A 16767-nucleotide genomic window follows, 5' to 3' on the forward strand; every position below is an offset into this window, starting at 1 on the left:
AGTGGTCCGGTAGGCCCAGAGGACTCCGTGTAGCTCTTCCACCCACTTCTCGTGAGAGCCCTGCAGTCGCTTTTTAAGCATGTTGACCACACATTTGTTTGTAGACTCGGCTTGTCCGTTAGACTGGGGGTGTCGGGGTGTGGCGAAAGTTAGTTTTATGCCCCAGTCCTTGCAGAACTCCTTGAAGTTGTGGCTCGTGAACTGGGGTCCATTGTCGGTGACGATCTCGTGGGGGACCCCGAAGCGAGTGATAACGTAGGTCCACAGGAACTTTCAGATCTGGAGATCTGTTATGCGGCTGAGCGCTTCTGCTTCGACTCACTTGGAGAAGTAGTCAGTAACTATCATAAGGAAGACCTTCTGCCCCGGCGCCATAGGGAATTTCCCTACTATATCCATGCCCCATTTTCCGAAGGGCCATGGTGAGCTTATGGACATGAGGTTCTCTGGGAGAAGCTTGGAACTGGAGCGTGCCTCTGACACTGGTCGTAGTGCTTGGCTTGTCTGTCGGCGTCGGCGGCCATCGTGGGCCAGTAGTAACCTGCCCTTCTGGCTCTGAGCACCAGGCTTCTACCGCTAGAGTGGGATCCACAATCTCCTTCATGTAGTTCTACAAGGATTCTAGCGGCTTCTCGAGGTGTGACGCACCTTAGGTACGGGCCAAAGAAGGATCTCTGGTACAGCTTCTCCTGGGAGATACAGTACCTTGCGGCTTGCTTCTTAATTTTCCTGGCCTCTTTGCGATCTTCCGGGAGAATATCGTTCTCTAGATACTGGATTAGGGGGGTCATCCAGGTTTCGCCTTTTTCTACAGCAGAGACCTTCTCTAATGGGAGTTCCTCCAGGGTGGCTGTCCATTGAAGCACAAGCAAGGGTGTGTTCATCTGGCTTTTTTTTTCGAGGGCAGACCCCAAATTAGCCAGGGCATCGGTTTGCGAGTTTTGTTCTCGGGGGATCTGAGTGAGCTTGCAACTCTTGAACTTCTTTATCAGCCGCTGGGCGACCGCCTGATAGTGGATCATGCTGTCGTCTTTTGCTTGGTACTCTCCATGTAGTTGGTTGATTATCAGCTGGGAGTCGCCGAAGACATGGATGTTTTCTGCTCCCATTTGGTGGGCGAGAGTTAGTCATGCGATTAGAGCCTCGTACTCGCTTTCGTTGTTGGTTGCTTTGAAGTTGCATCTCATGGCCCTTGAGGCCGTATTCCCTGTCGGCAAGGTAAGCACTATTCCCACTCTAGCTTCTCTGACGTTGCCGGATCCATCAACGTGCAGGATCCATTCTCCCTCTTCCTTGGTTTCGCCTCAGAGGCGTACTTCTTGCTCCAAAGTTGGAAGTAAGGCATGGGAGAATTCGGCCACGAAGTCCGCTAGGACCTGTGACTTTATATCTGTGGCAGGTCGAAAGATTACGTCGTACTACCCAAGTTCCACAGCCCATTTGGCTAGGCATGCGGAGACTTTGGGTTTGTGGAGGATCAACTTTATAGGGAAGGAGGTGACAACCACGATTGGATGAGCCTGGAAGTATGGTCGGAGCTTGCTTGCGGCGACTATCAGGGCTAAGGCCAGCTTCTCTAGATGGCTATAGCGGGTTTCCGCGTCCAGGAGTGCCTTACTTACATAATAGATTGGTAGCTGCTTGCTTCCCTCCTCGCCGACTAGGACGGCGCTCACGGCGTGTTCGGAGATTGGAAGATATAGCAGCAGGACCTCACCGAGTAGTGGCTTGGATAGGAGAGGAGGAGTGGTGAGATACCCCCTTAGCTCATGGAGAGCGGATTCGCACTCTTCCGTCCACTGGAAGTCCTTTGGATTTTTGAGGGTTCCGCAGAAGCCGTGAGATTTGTCGGAGAGTCTGGAGATGAACCTGCTCAGGGCCGCCATTCTTCCTGTTAGCTTTTGGACCTCCTTGACATTCTTTGAGGAAGGGATTGAATGAATGTCCCTGATTTTTTCCGGGTTGGCCTTGATGCCCCGGTGGGTTACAATGTACCCAAGGAACTTGCAAAAACTAACCCCGAATGAGCATTTAGCTGGGTTGAGCTTCATGTTATTCTTCCGGGGGGTGGAGAAGGCTTGATGTAGGTGAGATATGTGGTCCTCATCCTCCAGGGACTTGACCAGCATGTCATCGATGTAGACCTCCATGGTTCGCCCAATCTGGTCCGCAAACATCATGTTCACCAGTCGTTGGTAGGTTGATCCTGCGTTGTTTAGGCCGAAAGGCATAACCTTGTAGCAGTAGATCCCTCTGGACATCATGAAGGATGTTTTCTCCTGGTCTTTCGGATGCATAAGTATTTGATTGTACCCGGACAACGCGTCCATGAAGCTCATCAGCTGATGCCCTGCGGTGGCGTCCACCAACTTGTCGATATGAGGTAGCGGGAAGGGGTGCTTTGGACAGGACTTGTTGAGGTCTGTGAAGTCTATGCAGTCTCTCCACTTACAGTTCTTTTTCTTGACCAGGACGACGTTGGCCAGCCATTCCAGATATTGCACCTCACGAATGAACCCCACGCCAAGCAGGCTTTTGACTTCATCGTTGATGATTGCGTCCCTTTCGTGAGCAAACTTCCTTCTCTTTTGTTTGACAGGTTGATGTAGGGGATCGACCTGCAGCTTGTGCATGATGATCTTCGGGTCGATCCCAGGCATATCTGCGTGGGACCAACCGAAGAAGTCGGAGTTGGACCTGTGGAAGTCTATTAATCTCCTCCTCAATCCTTCGGTCAGCTTTGAGCCGATCTCCTTCGGTAAATGGCACGTCGTCCATTTCCTCTACCTCCGGTTCCTCGGTGTGATGAGCCAGAGGCTTACTCTGTAATTGCTATAAGACCTTGGTCTTTCCCTTCAGAGTAGTCTAGTAGAAGGAGCGGGAATACTCCTGATCTCCTCTGATCGCCTTTATGCTCAGGGTGTAAGGAATTTCACCATTTCATGAAGAATCGAAGGGACGGCTCCCATGCCGTGAATCCATGGCTGTCCTAGGATCATATTGTAGGACGAGTCGCAGTCAACAACGAGGAACTTGGTTGACATGTTGATCCCTTCAGCGTATACGGGGAGGATAACCACTCCGGCGGTTTGTTTGACTTCTCCGCTGAACCCTATAAGCGGGGTTATCCTCCGAGTTAGAGCGCTTTTCTCCAGCCCCAGATCCTTGTATGCGGCCTGGAAGATGATGTTAACGGAGCTTCCATTATCTACCAATATCCTTTTCACCAGGCAATTCGCTACAGGGAACGATATGACCAGGGCGTCGTGATGCGGGGTGAGAACTTTCTCCTGCTCCTTGGCTGTGAAACTTATTTTGTCCGTACCTAGGAGTAGGCGTTTTGGCTTGGCTGCCACTAGACCGTGCTTGGCGTTCCAGGTGCTTTTCTTCGTGGCTGCCTGGCTTATGCCGCTGATCCCCGAACCGCCCGATATGACATGAATCACTCGGTCCTGTCGAGGTGGCGAGACGGGAGCAGATTCAATGGGCTTTCCCGTTGTGTCCTTGCTTAGGTGGCTCTTGGCCTTCTCAAAAAGGAACTCCTTGAGGTGTCCTTTCTTAAGCAGCTCGTTGACCTCGATCTTTAGTGTGACGCAGTCCTCCGTTTTGTGACTATGGTCTCGGTAGAAGTAGAACCAGAAACCAAGGTTCCGGAAAGAGTCTGGTGCTTTCATCTTCTGAGGCCACTTGACCTGTTGGCCCATCTGCCTCAGAACATTGATCAGCTCCGGCCTTGAGACGGAGACGTGAGAGATGTCTGGCCACGTGGACACTGCCATCCCTTCTGCGTTCTCGATCGGTCGGTTATGGTATATGCCCCGGCTTTGATTTCCGGAGTCACTGGCTGGTCTTTGAGAGGGTTTCTCGTCTCGCTCGATTCGGTCTGATCTGATCGTCTTGGGATCCTGCTTTTGTTGCGCCTTAGCGCGGCTGGGACATCTTCTTCCCATTTGACCTGCGCCGTGGCTCGAGGTAGGACATCTTCCATGGTTTTGCACTGGCGTTTGGTTAACTCCATATAGAGATCCCCTTCGGGGAGTGGGCCTCTTTTGAAGGTAGAGATAGCAGTGGGGATGCTGCATTCGAGAATAGACACCTTCTCTTGATTGAAGCGGGCTATGTAGCCTCGCAGGGGTTCCGCCCTAATGCTGGCGAATTGTTCCAAGAACTTATCGCTGAGAATCGCGAAGGAGGCTATGTGAAACACCCCGACCCGAAAATATTAAAAAAGCCTTGAAAAATTCTAAGTAAAAATTCAGGAAATTTTCCAAGAATAAACTCAAACAAAACTCCAACTTTATTAATAAATCCGAGAAAATAATGTAGAGTAATAGTATATGATTCATAAAACACCCAATAGAAATCCCAAGTTTATAAGAAAATAAAACCCACCCGATGGTCTTCATTGTCCTGCGCTCCGGTCCAATCAACTACTCGTCACCATGTTTCGCGATGCTCATGCATTCATAGCACAATGCGACAGATGTCAACGGAGAGAAAAAATCAGTAAAAGACATGAAATGGAACATAAATCTATTCTAGAGGTAGAAGTATTTGACTGTTGGGGAATAGATTTCATGGGTCCTTTCCATTCCTCTTACGGGAATAAGTACATTTTAGTCGCTGTTGATTGTGTGTCAAAATGGGTCGAAGCAGTAGCTTCCCCAACGAATGATGGGTCCGTCGTTATTAAGCTTTTCAAAAGCATCATTTCCCCGAGATTTGGAATTCCCCAAGTAGTCATAAAGACGGTGGATCCCATTTCATTAACAAGATTTTTAAAGGACTACTCCGGAAGAACGGAATGCACCATAGATTGCTACACCATACCACCCGCAGACGACCGGGCAGGTAGAAGTCTCAAATCGACAAATCAAAGAAATCTTAGAAAAGACTGTAGGAACGTCTCGAAAGGATTGGTCTAGGAAATTGAACAATGCACTCTGGGCACACCGGACTGCGTTCAAAACTCCTTTAGGAACCACCCCTTTTTACCTACTGTAGGGGAAATCATGTCATTTACTAGTCGAGCCGGAACACAAGGCATCCTGGGCTATTAAATTATTAAACTTCGATATCAAACCGGCTGCCGAAAGGAGGCTCATGCAGCTCAACGAGCTAGATGAGATTAGACATTTAGCCTACGAGAGTTCGAAGATATACAAAGAAAAGACGAAAGCATATCACGATAAAAAGATCATTTCCCGGCACTTTGAACCAAACGATCAAGTGCTGCTATATAACTCTCGGCTAACACTGTTCCCCGGAAAACTTCGATCTCGTTGGTCAGGTCCTTTCACTGTTGTGAACATAAATTCCTATGGAGCCATTACGCTTATAAATAATAAAGGAGAGGAATTCACGGTAAATGGCCAACAAGTAAAGCACTATTGGGCTAAACCGCCAAATATCGAGCCTATAAACTTAGACCCACTTCCCGATAATTATAAAATCAAACGTCGAGTCAAGCTAAAGACTTAAAATAAGCGCTGAATGGGAGGCAACCCATTTCTAGTCTTTCGATAATTAGGATTTAGTAAAAACAAAAAAGAGTTGCTGAAAACATAACGTCTGTCGATCGACGAAGACACTCCATCGTGGATCGATAATAAATCAACAGACGCAGGCTCATATTAAGTCGACACTTAAGTCGACAGCCACACAAACCCGAAAACCCTAGGAACACACTCCCATCTCTTTTCTCTCTCGTTTTTCGACCAATTTCGACAATTTCTTCGCTCAATTTACTCGATTTTCGACCCTGAATCCGTCTAGATCGCTTAATTCACGCATCATCATGGTATGAACAAGAAATTTTCTAATTTTTCGTTCTTCCTAGGGTTGAAATAGAAAATGAGCTGGAACCGGGATTTTCGTGCCCTTATAGATCGATTCAAGCTAAAGGAGTGATAGAATAGGGACTACTGATCGATTCAACCGATTATATATTCCATGCACATCGAATTGCATCAATGGGTTTTTGCAGGTTTCCGCGAAGGTGAAATCGACCGATGATACACACGTTTCATCGATCGATTTTCTCACCGAGACATCGATCGGCATCCCCTAGTTCCGTCGATCGATATTGCACCAAACCATCAAACCGAACTGAACTCCTATTTTCGTTTATGGTTTTTGGTTGCAGATGTATGAAAGGAGGACGAAGCGAAGGTTCGACGTAGGCGGCAGTAGCGCAGCTCCTCAAAAACCAGCAAAGCTCTCAAAAACCAGCAAAACCAGCAAAGCGAAGGTTCGACGTAGGCGGGATATATATGGTTTACTATATATCCCGTCAGAGCAATGTTTGTAGACTTTCCAGCAAAGCTCTCAAAAAGTTTCCAAATCGCCTCAAACACATCATTTTACTCAAGCAAGTACCTGAAATATCCATTTATTAATCCTAATAAATAGTCTCCAAACACCATAACTCAAATAAGGGAGATAAATCCCGAAATATCGATAAAACATAAAAACAGCATGTCTGAAAAAAGAACGAAATAAAACGCACAAAGCACCAATCCGATAGCAATCCCTCCTGCTCGTCAGTCTCACCTGAAAGGGGAAATAAATGAGGGGTGAGTAACAGGGGAGTTACTCTGTGAGGTATGGGATGCTAAACCGCAAACCACTAACTCAGTACATAGCACTACGACCATGTAGGCCTAGCTCTAGCATGAAACAAACATAGTGTCTAATACACCACATAAAACATCCAATGCGCTGATAGTACATGCTACTCAATGCACCCCGCATTTCCTCATAAGGATATATGTATATCTCCAGGCGTACAGTAGTCCATCTCTGCACTCTCACCATCTGCGCGTTGGCGACTGATACAAATGTCTTTGTACCCCCGCAATCTCACTGCTCGTCGGCGACTTACACAAATGTCTTTGTGCACCCGCAATCACACTGCTCGTCGACGGCTTACACAAACTTCTTTATGCACCCGCAATCCACACAACCGGACATGTTTATATATATACATATATATAGCAGTTTTAATATCACTCAATTCATTCAACCGTTGAATCCTCTATTATCCTATGTCCAGATTAACAATCAATAATAATAATAATAAACAAACAAGACTCTCAATCATACTCGATTCACGGAGAAATATCATATTTTGAAACTAGACTTTCCAATAGTAGTACTAAACTAGCTCGGGATTTAACGGAATAGCCATCACTTTTGCCAAATATTAAGTACTCAGAACGGATCAGATGACTTGATCACCAAGAAAACTAAGGTTCCGCCATGAATCTCGATCTCGCCAACGACCACCATACCGAAAAGGAATAGAGACAAAACAACGAGGCACTATTAAATATAACTAATCTAGGGTTCTATTAAGAACCTTGTAACAGAAGAAATTAATAATAACACACTAAACCTTTTCGTATTGGTTACGTTTTCTACACCACTATGTAATGTCACGAGGCTGAACTAAGGCTCTCCAACAACAAGGCGGTGTGTTGATGAACGGTGGTGGTGGTGACGTTGACACAATACGCCGGCACCGGTTACCTTTCACTCCTCTTCACGTCGGCCGTGTTCGTTTACATGTCGCGCGACCTGCGACCTGCGACATGCGACCTGCGACTGATCGCAGGTCGCAGGTTGTTGTTCGTTTTGCTGTCGCGTAACATGCGACCTGCAATTGGTCGCAAGTCGCAAGTCGCAGGTTGTTGTTCGTTTTGATGTCGCGCGACAGATCGCGCGACCAGTCGCGGGTTCCCATTTAAGTCGCCCGAAAAAACAGCGACTAAAAATTAAGAAAATTTTGATCGCGCAACTGGTTGCAGGTCGCAGATCGCAGGTCGCGCGACACGTAAACGAACATAGTTTTAGTCGCAGGTCGTAGGTTTAGTCGCAGATCGCAGGTCACAAGTCGCGCGACACGTAAACGAACGTAATCTTAGTCGCATGTCGCAGGTCGCAGGTCGCGCGACACGTAAACGAACATGGCTGGTGCTGACATGGTTAGATGGAGAGAAAGTATATAAGAGCTAAGGAGGAGAAGGAGATCGTCAATGGTTCTTTGCGGCTAGGTTAGAGTCAAGAAGGAGATACCACGTTTTATATATATGCAGACACGGTTTGACTAAACCAAAAGAAAATAAATTGAGATTGGTCCAAATTAATTAAAGGGACAAAATCAAACCCGGTTAAGAAAACCGGGTCGTTACACTTTTGTTAATTCTTAATGAATATTTAATTAATTCTTTGACACATCTAGCTACATGTTTAACCAAGAATAGAGATGCTTATTCAAAATTAATACACTATCCGAAAACTTTTCTATATGTGTGAATAAATTTTATTACTTCAGTATATTTATAGAATTTCGTCTTACAAGAGAAAAAATTATCATCATTCAGTGAAAATTTAAAAAGAAGGTGAATCACCAGTGGCGTGCCACGTGAAAAACGCATCTTATATATTAAAATATAAGTCATGTGTGATTTTTTTAATTTGGACCATCACTTAGAATTCTTATTAAATGTATTTTATTAAGACTAATAATACATAGAATCTTTAAAATACTTTAATCATAATATTTTTTGATATTTTTTCATTTTAAATATAAGACATATTTATTTTAAAATTCTAACAAATCTGTTTGAAAAGATTTTTACAAGATCTTCATTTTCGAAATTTTATTTAAATATTTTCACTAATTTGGAAATTAGTTTGAAATATTATTATACATTAATAAATTCAGTAATCGTTCATAAAATGAAAAATAAAAAATTCTACAATATTTTGTATATTATATAATCACAATCAATCATATTAAAAGAAAATTATTATATTGAGCTAAATATAATAAAATTATATTAAATTTATAAATTTTATATGTTTTATATATTTTATTTTCGTAAGTATAAAATATTTATATTCAAAAATAAAATCTAATACGTTGGTAAGATGGGTTAACATTAGCAAACTATATAATACATGTATAAAAATTAACATGTATTTCTTTAAAGCTTATAATATAAAATCCTTGTAACTACTTTAATCATAATATATTTTCATTTAAATATAATATATATTTATATATTATATTTAAAAAATTCTAATAAATCTGTGTAAAAATATTTTAACAATAATTTAATGTATTTTAAGTTATCGTTTATAAAATGAAAAATAAATAAATTATATCATATTTTATCTATTTTATAGTCATGATCATGTTAAAATACAATTATTATACTTAAATAAATATGATAAAAGTATATTCAATTGATAAATTTATAAATTTTATTTTCATAAATATAAATTATTTATTTTAAAAATATAATATGATAATAGAACGGCTTAAAATTAGCCATATAATACATCTCTAAAAATTAACATATCTTAGACTTTTGTAAATACAATAATATATTATCTAAAATGAATAAGCATAAAAAATATTAGTAAAAAGAAATATAGCTTTGAAACACGGGTCAGAATTTAGCATAAATAAATACAAAATAATTTTCAAATATGTTTTCTCATGAATATATTAATTTGCTTAATAACTAAATGCAAATACAATAAGATAAATATATAATAAGAAGTAAAAATACATATGGTTTTAAACAATTGATTAATTATAACATGTAAATTATAAAATTATTGTATTTGAAATAGTTATATAAACATTTAAGTATATAATTAACGTTAAAAATATATACCACTAATGTTTAAAAAAAATAATTTATGTATAGAAAAATGAAAACAAACATCTGCGCGATTGCGCGGATCAAAATCTAGTTATCTTTATTATTCCATTCTCGCATGGGATGTTTATTAATGCGGAGCCTCGTTTAATTATTTATACCAAATTGTCATGTGACCATCATACTGATTTCGGGTATGAATGGTGACCAAGGAACGACGAGGAATCATGCATTCCCTAACGTTCCTAAAAAAAATTACCATTCACAAAGAATAATAATTTCCTCTCATTCCCTCTCATTCCCTTTTTTGTAGAGAATTAAAGAACAAAATTATTCCTTGTCCAATTTGATAAGGAATAACCATTCCTTTTCATTCCTGGTATTTTATTCCCGTACATTCCTTTTTTATTCGTTCTTCTTGTTTTCCGGATGGTCACCAGTCGGACCCTTCATCTTATCTCCAAGTCTACTCAAAAGAAAGGTAGCTTTGATCTGCATGAATAATTATATAATTTCATATATATATATATATTTTTTTTTTTATCTATAATACGTTGACGGCAAATAAAAATACTATTTGTAATATTTGAATAATTCTTCACCTTATTGGTAAAACAATAAAATAACAGTAATAATAATATTAATAATTCTTCGCCTTAATATAAATCCATGTCTTGCGTATAAATTTAGGGTGAATTGGACCAAAATACAAGAAGAATGTGGAAATTAGGTGAATATCCATTAGAAAAAAGTTGTGGGCTTTCGAATGTAAGAAGGCAAAGCAAAATGACGATAAGGCCCTTATATAAGATAAGGAAGAGGTTTTGCCGTAGGCTTAGTCTAGGTTGGAGGCTAAAAGGGTTATTGTTTTCGATTGGGGGTTAGTAATCATTAATCTAGTATATATACCCGCCAAAATAACTTTACGGAGTTTACAAATAGAATTGACGAATGAGCGGCTTCTATCTCTGACAACAGCCTGTGCATGGAAATGAGCATCAGAGTAAAAAAGATCTTCGAAGGCATGCAAAAAGTTTGTATGGGGGCTAGAGTGAGAAAGCTCATGTCGGGTTTCGCTATAAAAGGGGACCCAACCGGAAAGCTTCTGCACCATAAACACCGAGAGTAAATTTAGAGAAAATTGAAGGTATTAATTAGTTTCATCGTAGTTAATTTATGACAGTCCTATATATAGAATGTTTTAAGGAGAATGATCATCGTCATGCATTAATTGTTGTTCGATTTCAACTTATTGTTTTGTATTTTTTCTTATGTAATCTGAAGATACGATCACCTGTCATTAAATATGAACATGATTAGCTCGTTATTTTTAATTTTGCTGCAATAAAAATGGCTGTTTTCATATCATCGTCATGCATTAACTCTTGTAGTATGTTGTTTCTTCAGGATGGTTCGCTCTATCCGTATTTGGCTAGGTGAATGGAAGAAAAACGGAAACCAAAAATGGGATTTCATAACCGACCCTGAAGATTATGGCTATGGGTTGTTGATTAGCAAGACAGCGACCTTTGATATGCTCGACGAGATCATAAGGCGCCATTACAGCCTAAGTCACCGTACTCCGGTGGTTGTGACGTACCGTCTGCCTAGCTGGATGCTCATGCCACTGGGTAACAAGACACCCCCAACAACGATCGCTAACACGTCTGATCTCCCCATGATCTTTAACGTGAGAACCTGGTTGGAGGATCTAGCAATCCTTGTAACAGTGGGGCCTAAAGGAGTGGCTGAGTACCAGTTCCTGTGTCGAACAAGTTTCAACATTGGTGCAACCTCGTATGTTTTTGACATGACTGCAACTGAAAACTCAAGGGCTGCGTATGAAAGTAAGTATACGACCTCGGATAGAAAAACTCTACATTTAATTTGTTGTTTATTGTTTGATTGAAATAATGTCTAGCTTTTCGTAATGCAGGTCTTGTGTTTGGTGATCGTGCAGTCCAAACTGAAACAGACACATGTATGATATTTCCTGAGGAAGCGATGCTTCTTTTTCATCGCGTGTCTTTGGAGATGGCTAACGCTGACAGTTATCGTGCAAATCGGAACTGCAACACAACTCCGGTGAGAGAAATCATTGAACTTGACGACGATGATGATGAAGTTATGATGGAAGGAACTCTCAAGGATGTTGTGCAAGGTTGGTTTTATAATCTTTGATTTGAGTGTTTTGTGAAGAATTTAGCACAAACACGTTTAATGCTTACCATATCTGATGCGACTGGAAGTGTTAAACTTGGCTAACAAGTAAACGTTAAACTGTTAGCGTGATAAAAAAAAAATTTTATAGCAATAACAACTAAACATCGCTAAATATTTTTGATGCAGGGATAACAGAGAGGACATCCGTAATGCCAGAACAAATCACGCAAGCCCAAGCACCCTCTGTATTTTGGGATGTGGGAATGGACTTGTTGAATTACCCAACACATGGTCCCACCGTAGGAATAACTGGTGAAGGGGTTGAGAATACTATGCGTTTTTGGGAAGATGTTGCAAATGAGGGGTTTGCTTGTCCAGAAGGTTTACATGTCAATGACCCACCGGGAAATCAAAATGTGAGTGTGGCTGAGGCAAACGCAGCAACGGATGATCATGGCGGTGGCTCTTCAACAGGATCGACAAATGCAACGCTTGTGCCGACAGATGTACGTGAACAAGTATGTACAAATGAAATGGTAGAGGAACATAGTGCGATTCAACTTGGGGAGTTTGCATGCATCCTCCCAAAGAACAAAGGTACATGATGCTTTACACTTAAAAGTAAATTTTAATGATATGGCGGACAAATTGTAAACAATTTTTAATACATAAATGTGTAAACAGGGAAGAGGGCTGGTAAAGCATTGGAAAAGGCGCCAACGGAATTCGCTGAAGGGAGCAAGGATAACATAGATGTTGGACGTGCAAAGAAGGGTGGTGAGAGGGCAGAGCAAACTTCATCGGAAGGGAGTAGCACCGAGGGTGGGTGTCTTTAAAATGTTTAGTTTGGGAAAGGGAAAGGGCTTAGCAAGTTGGGTCTCCTTGTTGTCGCAGGCATCCTGTGTGGTTGCTGGTTCTGTAATATGTTTGGGTCGCTAGTGTTTTCTTTGGATTGTATGATGTGCCTGTTAGACTGCTAAGTCATATGTAAGCGTTGTTGTAGTTCTGTTGTCGCGCTAAATGAAAAGAATCTTTGTTATATTACGGTCAAATGGAAAATCTAAATGGAATTTCTAATACAAGAAAGTGCAATATATGTAAACAATACAATTATTATCCAAGTGCATCGTTTGGAAATATAATGAGAAATATAACTGCTTCTTATTTGGCATGAAATCTTTATAGTTTTGGTTTGCTAGTTTGAAGAGTTGGCATTGTCTCCCGTACTAACCATTTCCGTGATGAATTTGTTTATAGGCGAGTTAGGAGAGAACGGAAACAATGTTGCTGAGGGAATGATGTTCAGAAACAGAGAGGCTTTCAAGCAACATATGGCTATTTATGCCATAAGCATGACGTTTCAGTACAGAAGTAGGAAGTCTGAACAAGGGCTGATGGTGCTTGAATGTTGTGGTCTGAATTGCCCATGGAGAGTGTATGCAGTGAAACTTAAGGATGCTGATGCGTTCGAAGTTCGGAAAGTGGTATCACAACATTCATGCTCGATAGATGAGCGTGGTGGTTATCAGACTCAAGCGACTTCATCGGTTATTGGAGAGCTAATGCGAAACAAGTTTGGAAGTGCCGGCGGAGGACCTAAACCGCGTGAAATAAGGCAGATGATGCGTGGCGACCATGACGTCAATATTTCATACTGGAAGGCATGGCGTTCTAGGGATGTGTCCATTGATAAAGCTAAAGGTACCACACAGTCATCTTACCCGCTTCTACCAGCCTATCTACAAAGGCTGGTGTCTGCAAATCCGGGGACGATAACAAAACTCTACACTGAAACAGTTGAGGGTGGTGGCGGACGTTTCAAATATATGTTTGTCGCTTTCAATCAAGGGTTATGAGTTCATGAGGAAAGTGGTGGTGGTTGATGGTACTCACTTGAAAGGAAAATATGCAGGGTGTTTACTGACTGCGTCTGCCCAAGATGGCAACTACCAGATATTCCCTCTAGCTTTTGCAGTAGTTGACAGCGAGAACGACTCCTCATGGGAGTGGTTTTTTGAGCAGTTGTCAGGATTTGTTGAGCAGGATGATGAGTTGGTGTTTGTATCTGACAGGCACACGTCTATATACAAAGGTCTTGGCAAGGTAATTAATATTTTGCCATCTCTTTAACCATCAGATCATGTTAAAAATGAGTACATACACACGCATTTACCGTGGATCATGCTAATAAAATGATGTTTGCATACAGGTCTATCCGGGAGCAGGGCATTGTATCTGCGTGGTTCATTTGAAGAGAAACATAAGGTCAAATTTTAGAGCTCGACACCTGGAGTATCTCGTTGCTAAAGCAGCTAGGACCTTCAGATTGCAGGAATTCTATATAACTTTTAACGAGATTAAGACAATGGATCCGGCATGTGCTGAGTACTTACTTGATATAGGGTTAGAGCATTGGGCAAGATCACATTTCCCAGGGAAGAGATATAATATCATGACAAGCAACCTTGCGGAATCATGGAATTCTGTTTTGCGGGAAGCTAGAGAATTTCCGGTAATACAACTTTTAACGAGATTAAGACAATGGATGCGGCATGTGCTGAGTACTTACTTGATATAGGGTTAGAGCATTGGGCGAGATCACATTTCCCAGGGAAGAGATATAATATCATGACAAGCAACCTTGCGGAATCATGGAATTCTGTTTTTCGGGAAGGTAGAGAATTTCCGGTAATACCTTTGATCGATTACATCCGTACTAAGCTCACAGGTTGGTTTGCAACGAGAAGGGAAGCAGCCCAAAGGAATAGGGGTTTAATGTCGCCAATGGTGTCCGGAATGCTAACAAAAAGTTTTGAGCAGACAGGTGGATACGGCGTAACTCAAATTGCAGAGGACGAGTACGAGGTGCGCAACAAGAACGGAGGAAGCTTTCACGTTGACCTCGATAAAAAAACATGTAGCTGTTACGAGTTTCAGGTGCTTGGCTGCTGTAATCAAGGCAAAGATTAGCGTGGAATCGTTGGTGTTGCCTGCATACACTATTGAGGGACTAAGGTCGGCATATGCAGGGAATGTATTGCCAGTGCCTGACTACACAGGTGTGTCTGATTTGGTTTCTGACTTTCGTGGTATGAAATTGTGTCCTCCAGTGACAAGACGCCCACCTGAGAGGCCGAAGAAGCAGAGGTTCTTCTCCAAGGGAAAAAAATAGTAAGTATACTAAGTAGATTTAATGGAATTGAGATACAATATGATTTACTATTTGACCTGATCGATGAAAATGTTTGCAGATGAAACGCACTAAGAAGAGGGCCTTGTGTAGCCGTTGCAAGGGGCTGGGACACAACAAAGCCACTTGCAAGAAATCTATATAGTATGTTGGGGAAGCTTGTAGGAAGGGATTTGTGGCGTAGGAAGAGTTGTATGGAAAGGGGTGGGATCATGATGGACAACTCCTATTTATCTTGTGTGATATTCTAATAGTAGTTATCCGATCATCGAGATCTGTAGGAGTTAAGATGTAACGCTTTGTTATTATTAATAAAAATTCCTTCCATTATTCAAGTGTGATACAAAGGTTCGTTGTTGTGTTATTCTTCATACTATCATGCCAACATTTACATTATGATAGAATGATAAAGGTATGAACGTACGTTAACATATGAGGGAAAACTGATATGTTGAAACCAAAAATCTAATGAAGCGAAACTTTAACACCAAAATAATTCTACGTCCATTTTATAGCACGGTATATTTTTTTTTTTTTTGCAACTGATAATTTTAGCTTGCTAAGTTGGGCCTCACCCAGAAAGAAACCCACTACAACTTTATCATTTCGACTCTTACAAATATAGTACAACGACATTTCTTGTCTCTTGTCAACTGAACCATTGGATTGATACGCTCACTTCACTATTTAAAACCTCAATCCCTTCAACCAGACACCCTCCGGCAAGTTAGTTTATTAGTGCTAGAGTATTGTAAAATTTCTCCTTACGCAATTAAAAAGACAACAACACAATAAAGGACAAGGTTACATGGGTTTTTTGAGATTGAAAAATCAAGTTAGAGACTTCTTCTTAATAACATAGCATTGGGATCGGCATTCCTACTCTTATAATATAGCACAACAACATTTTCTGTCTCTTGCCAACTCTACCATTAGCTTGATACGCTCGCTCTCTTTCCTTATTGTACTTAGCTCTGCTCTAACATCGGAGATGTCTGCTTTCAGCTCACAAACTTCACACTTTAGGTCCTCTACCTCTTCCACCACACGTTCGTCAATCCATGTGAAAAGATGGAATTTGTCTTGAAACATGGAAATGTGAAGCAATGTCACCTTCTCAATTAAAGGATTGTTCTGGAACTATTTACCAATAAGCTCTATCATGAATGTGGGAGCATTAACATACATCCCGAAATAAAGGCTATAGGGGGAAAATCATCTACCTCCTCTGATCCCTTTGGACAGCAGTAGAAGAGCCTACCGGGGTTTTTAGTAGTCCCTGATGTCCTAATCACTGCTTCTTCACCACAACAACATAATTGCGGGATCCCCCTCTGTTTCTCACCTCTTCGGCGCCTAGAACGTGCTCCGCCTGTAAAAAATTGAACATTTTAAATTGATGATTGTGCTTGCTAAGAAGAGCGTAACCACGTACCGGGTGCAGAGGACGAGCTTCCCTTGGTTTGGTTCGACATATCAACGGCTCAATCTCTCCTTTTTTTTAATTTTTTTTTCCAGCGAGCTAGGGTTATGAAGAAGCGGAGTATCGGGGTAGAGTAAAATAAGGGGAGCAGGAAAGACAACGACATCGTTTAGTTCATGGATACATGGGCTCCTCTTCTCGACCAAACAAATATATTTCGTCTGGTGAGCCCAATCAACAAAGTTTATCCTAGGAAATAATGTCTAACGACGACGTTTTGTTACGAGAAGCGGAGTATCAGACTTATATTCTAGAAA

The 16767-nt window shown here is 41.4% G+C and overlaps 2 protein-coding genes across 2 annotated transcripts; one reads left to right on the forward strand and one right to left on the reverse strand.

The window, feature by feature from the left end:
- Positions 1-2915: 2915 nt before the first annotated feature.
- Positions 2916-3988, reverse strand: LOC106344779. The gene is made up of 3 exons (XM_013784089.1): positions 3818-3988; positions 3228-3524; positions 2916-3176 (listed from the first exon to the last, which is right to left on the reverse strand). Exons 1-3 carry the CDS (start codon positions 3986-3988, stop codon positions 2916-2918), a joined length of 729 nt encoding a protein of 242 aa, XP_013639543.1.
- A 9709-nt stretch (positions 3989-13697) lies between these two features.
- On the forward strand, positions 13698-15092 carry LOC106344780. The gene is made up of 4 exons (XM_013784090.1): positions 13698-13940; positions 14047-14349; positions 14689-14984; positions 15089-15092. The coding sequence occupies exons 1-4, from the start codon at positions 13698-13700 to the stop codon at positions 15090-15092; spliced, it is 846 nt and encodes a 281-aa protein (XP_013639544.1).
- Positions 15093-16767: the final 1675 nt, after the last annotated feature.

Source organism: Brassica oleracea, chromosome C5, assembly GCF_000695525.1.
Source record: "Brassica oleracea var. oleracea cultivar TO1000 chromosome C5, BOL, whole genome shotgun sequence".
NCBI classification, from domain to species: domain Eukaryota; kingdom Viridiplantae; phylum Streptophyta; class Magnoliopsida; order Brassicales; family Brassicaceae; genus Brassica; species Brassica oleracea.

What these genes read in the sequence shown, in the direction of transcription:
- LOC106344779 (XM_013784089.1), bottom strand. Translation starts at nt 3,988, where the DNA reads ATGGAAGATGTCCTACCTCGAGCCACGGCGCAGGTCAAATGGGAAGAA. An exon ending in CTCCGGAAATCAAAGCCGGG is followed by an intron (nt 3,525 to 3,817) that starts GCATATACCATA and finishes CTTTTTGAGAAG; the next exon opens with GCCAAGAGCCACCTAAGCAA. An exon ending in TCCCTGTAGCGAATTGCCTG is followed by an intron (nt 3,177 to 3,227) that starts GTGAAAAGGATA and finishes ATCATCTTCCAG; the next exon opens with GCCGCATACAAGGATCTGGG.
- LOC106344780 (XM_013784090.1), top strand. Translation starts at nt 13,698, where the DNA reads ATGAGGAAAGTGGTGGTGGTTGATGGTACTCACTTGAAAGGAAAATAT. An exon ending in TATACAAAGGTCTTGGCAAG is followed by an intron (nt 13,941 to 14,046) that starts GTAATTAATATT and finishes GTTTGCATACAG; the next exon opens with GTCTATCCGGGAGCAGGGCA. An exon ending in GGGAAGCTAGAGAATTTCCG is followed by an intron (nt 14,350 to 14,688) that starts GTAATACAACTT and finishes CTCAAATTGCAG; the next exon opens with AGGACGAGTACGAGGTGCGC.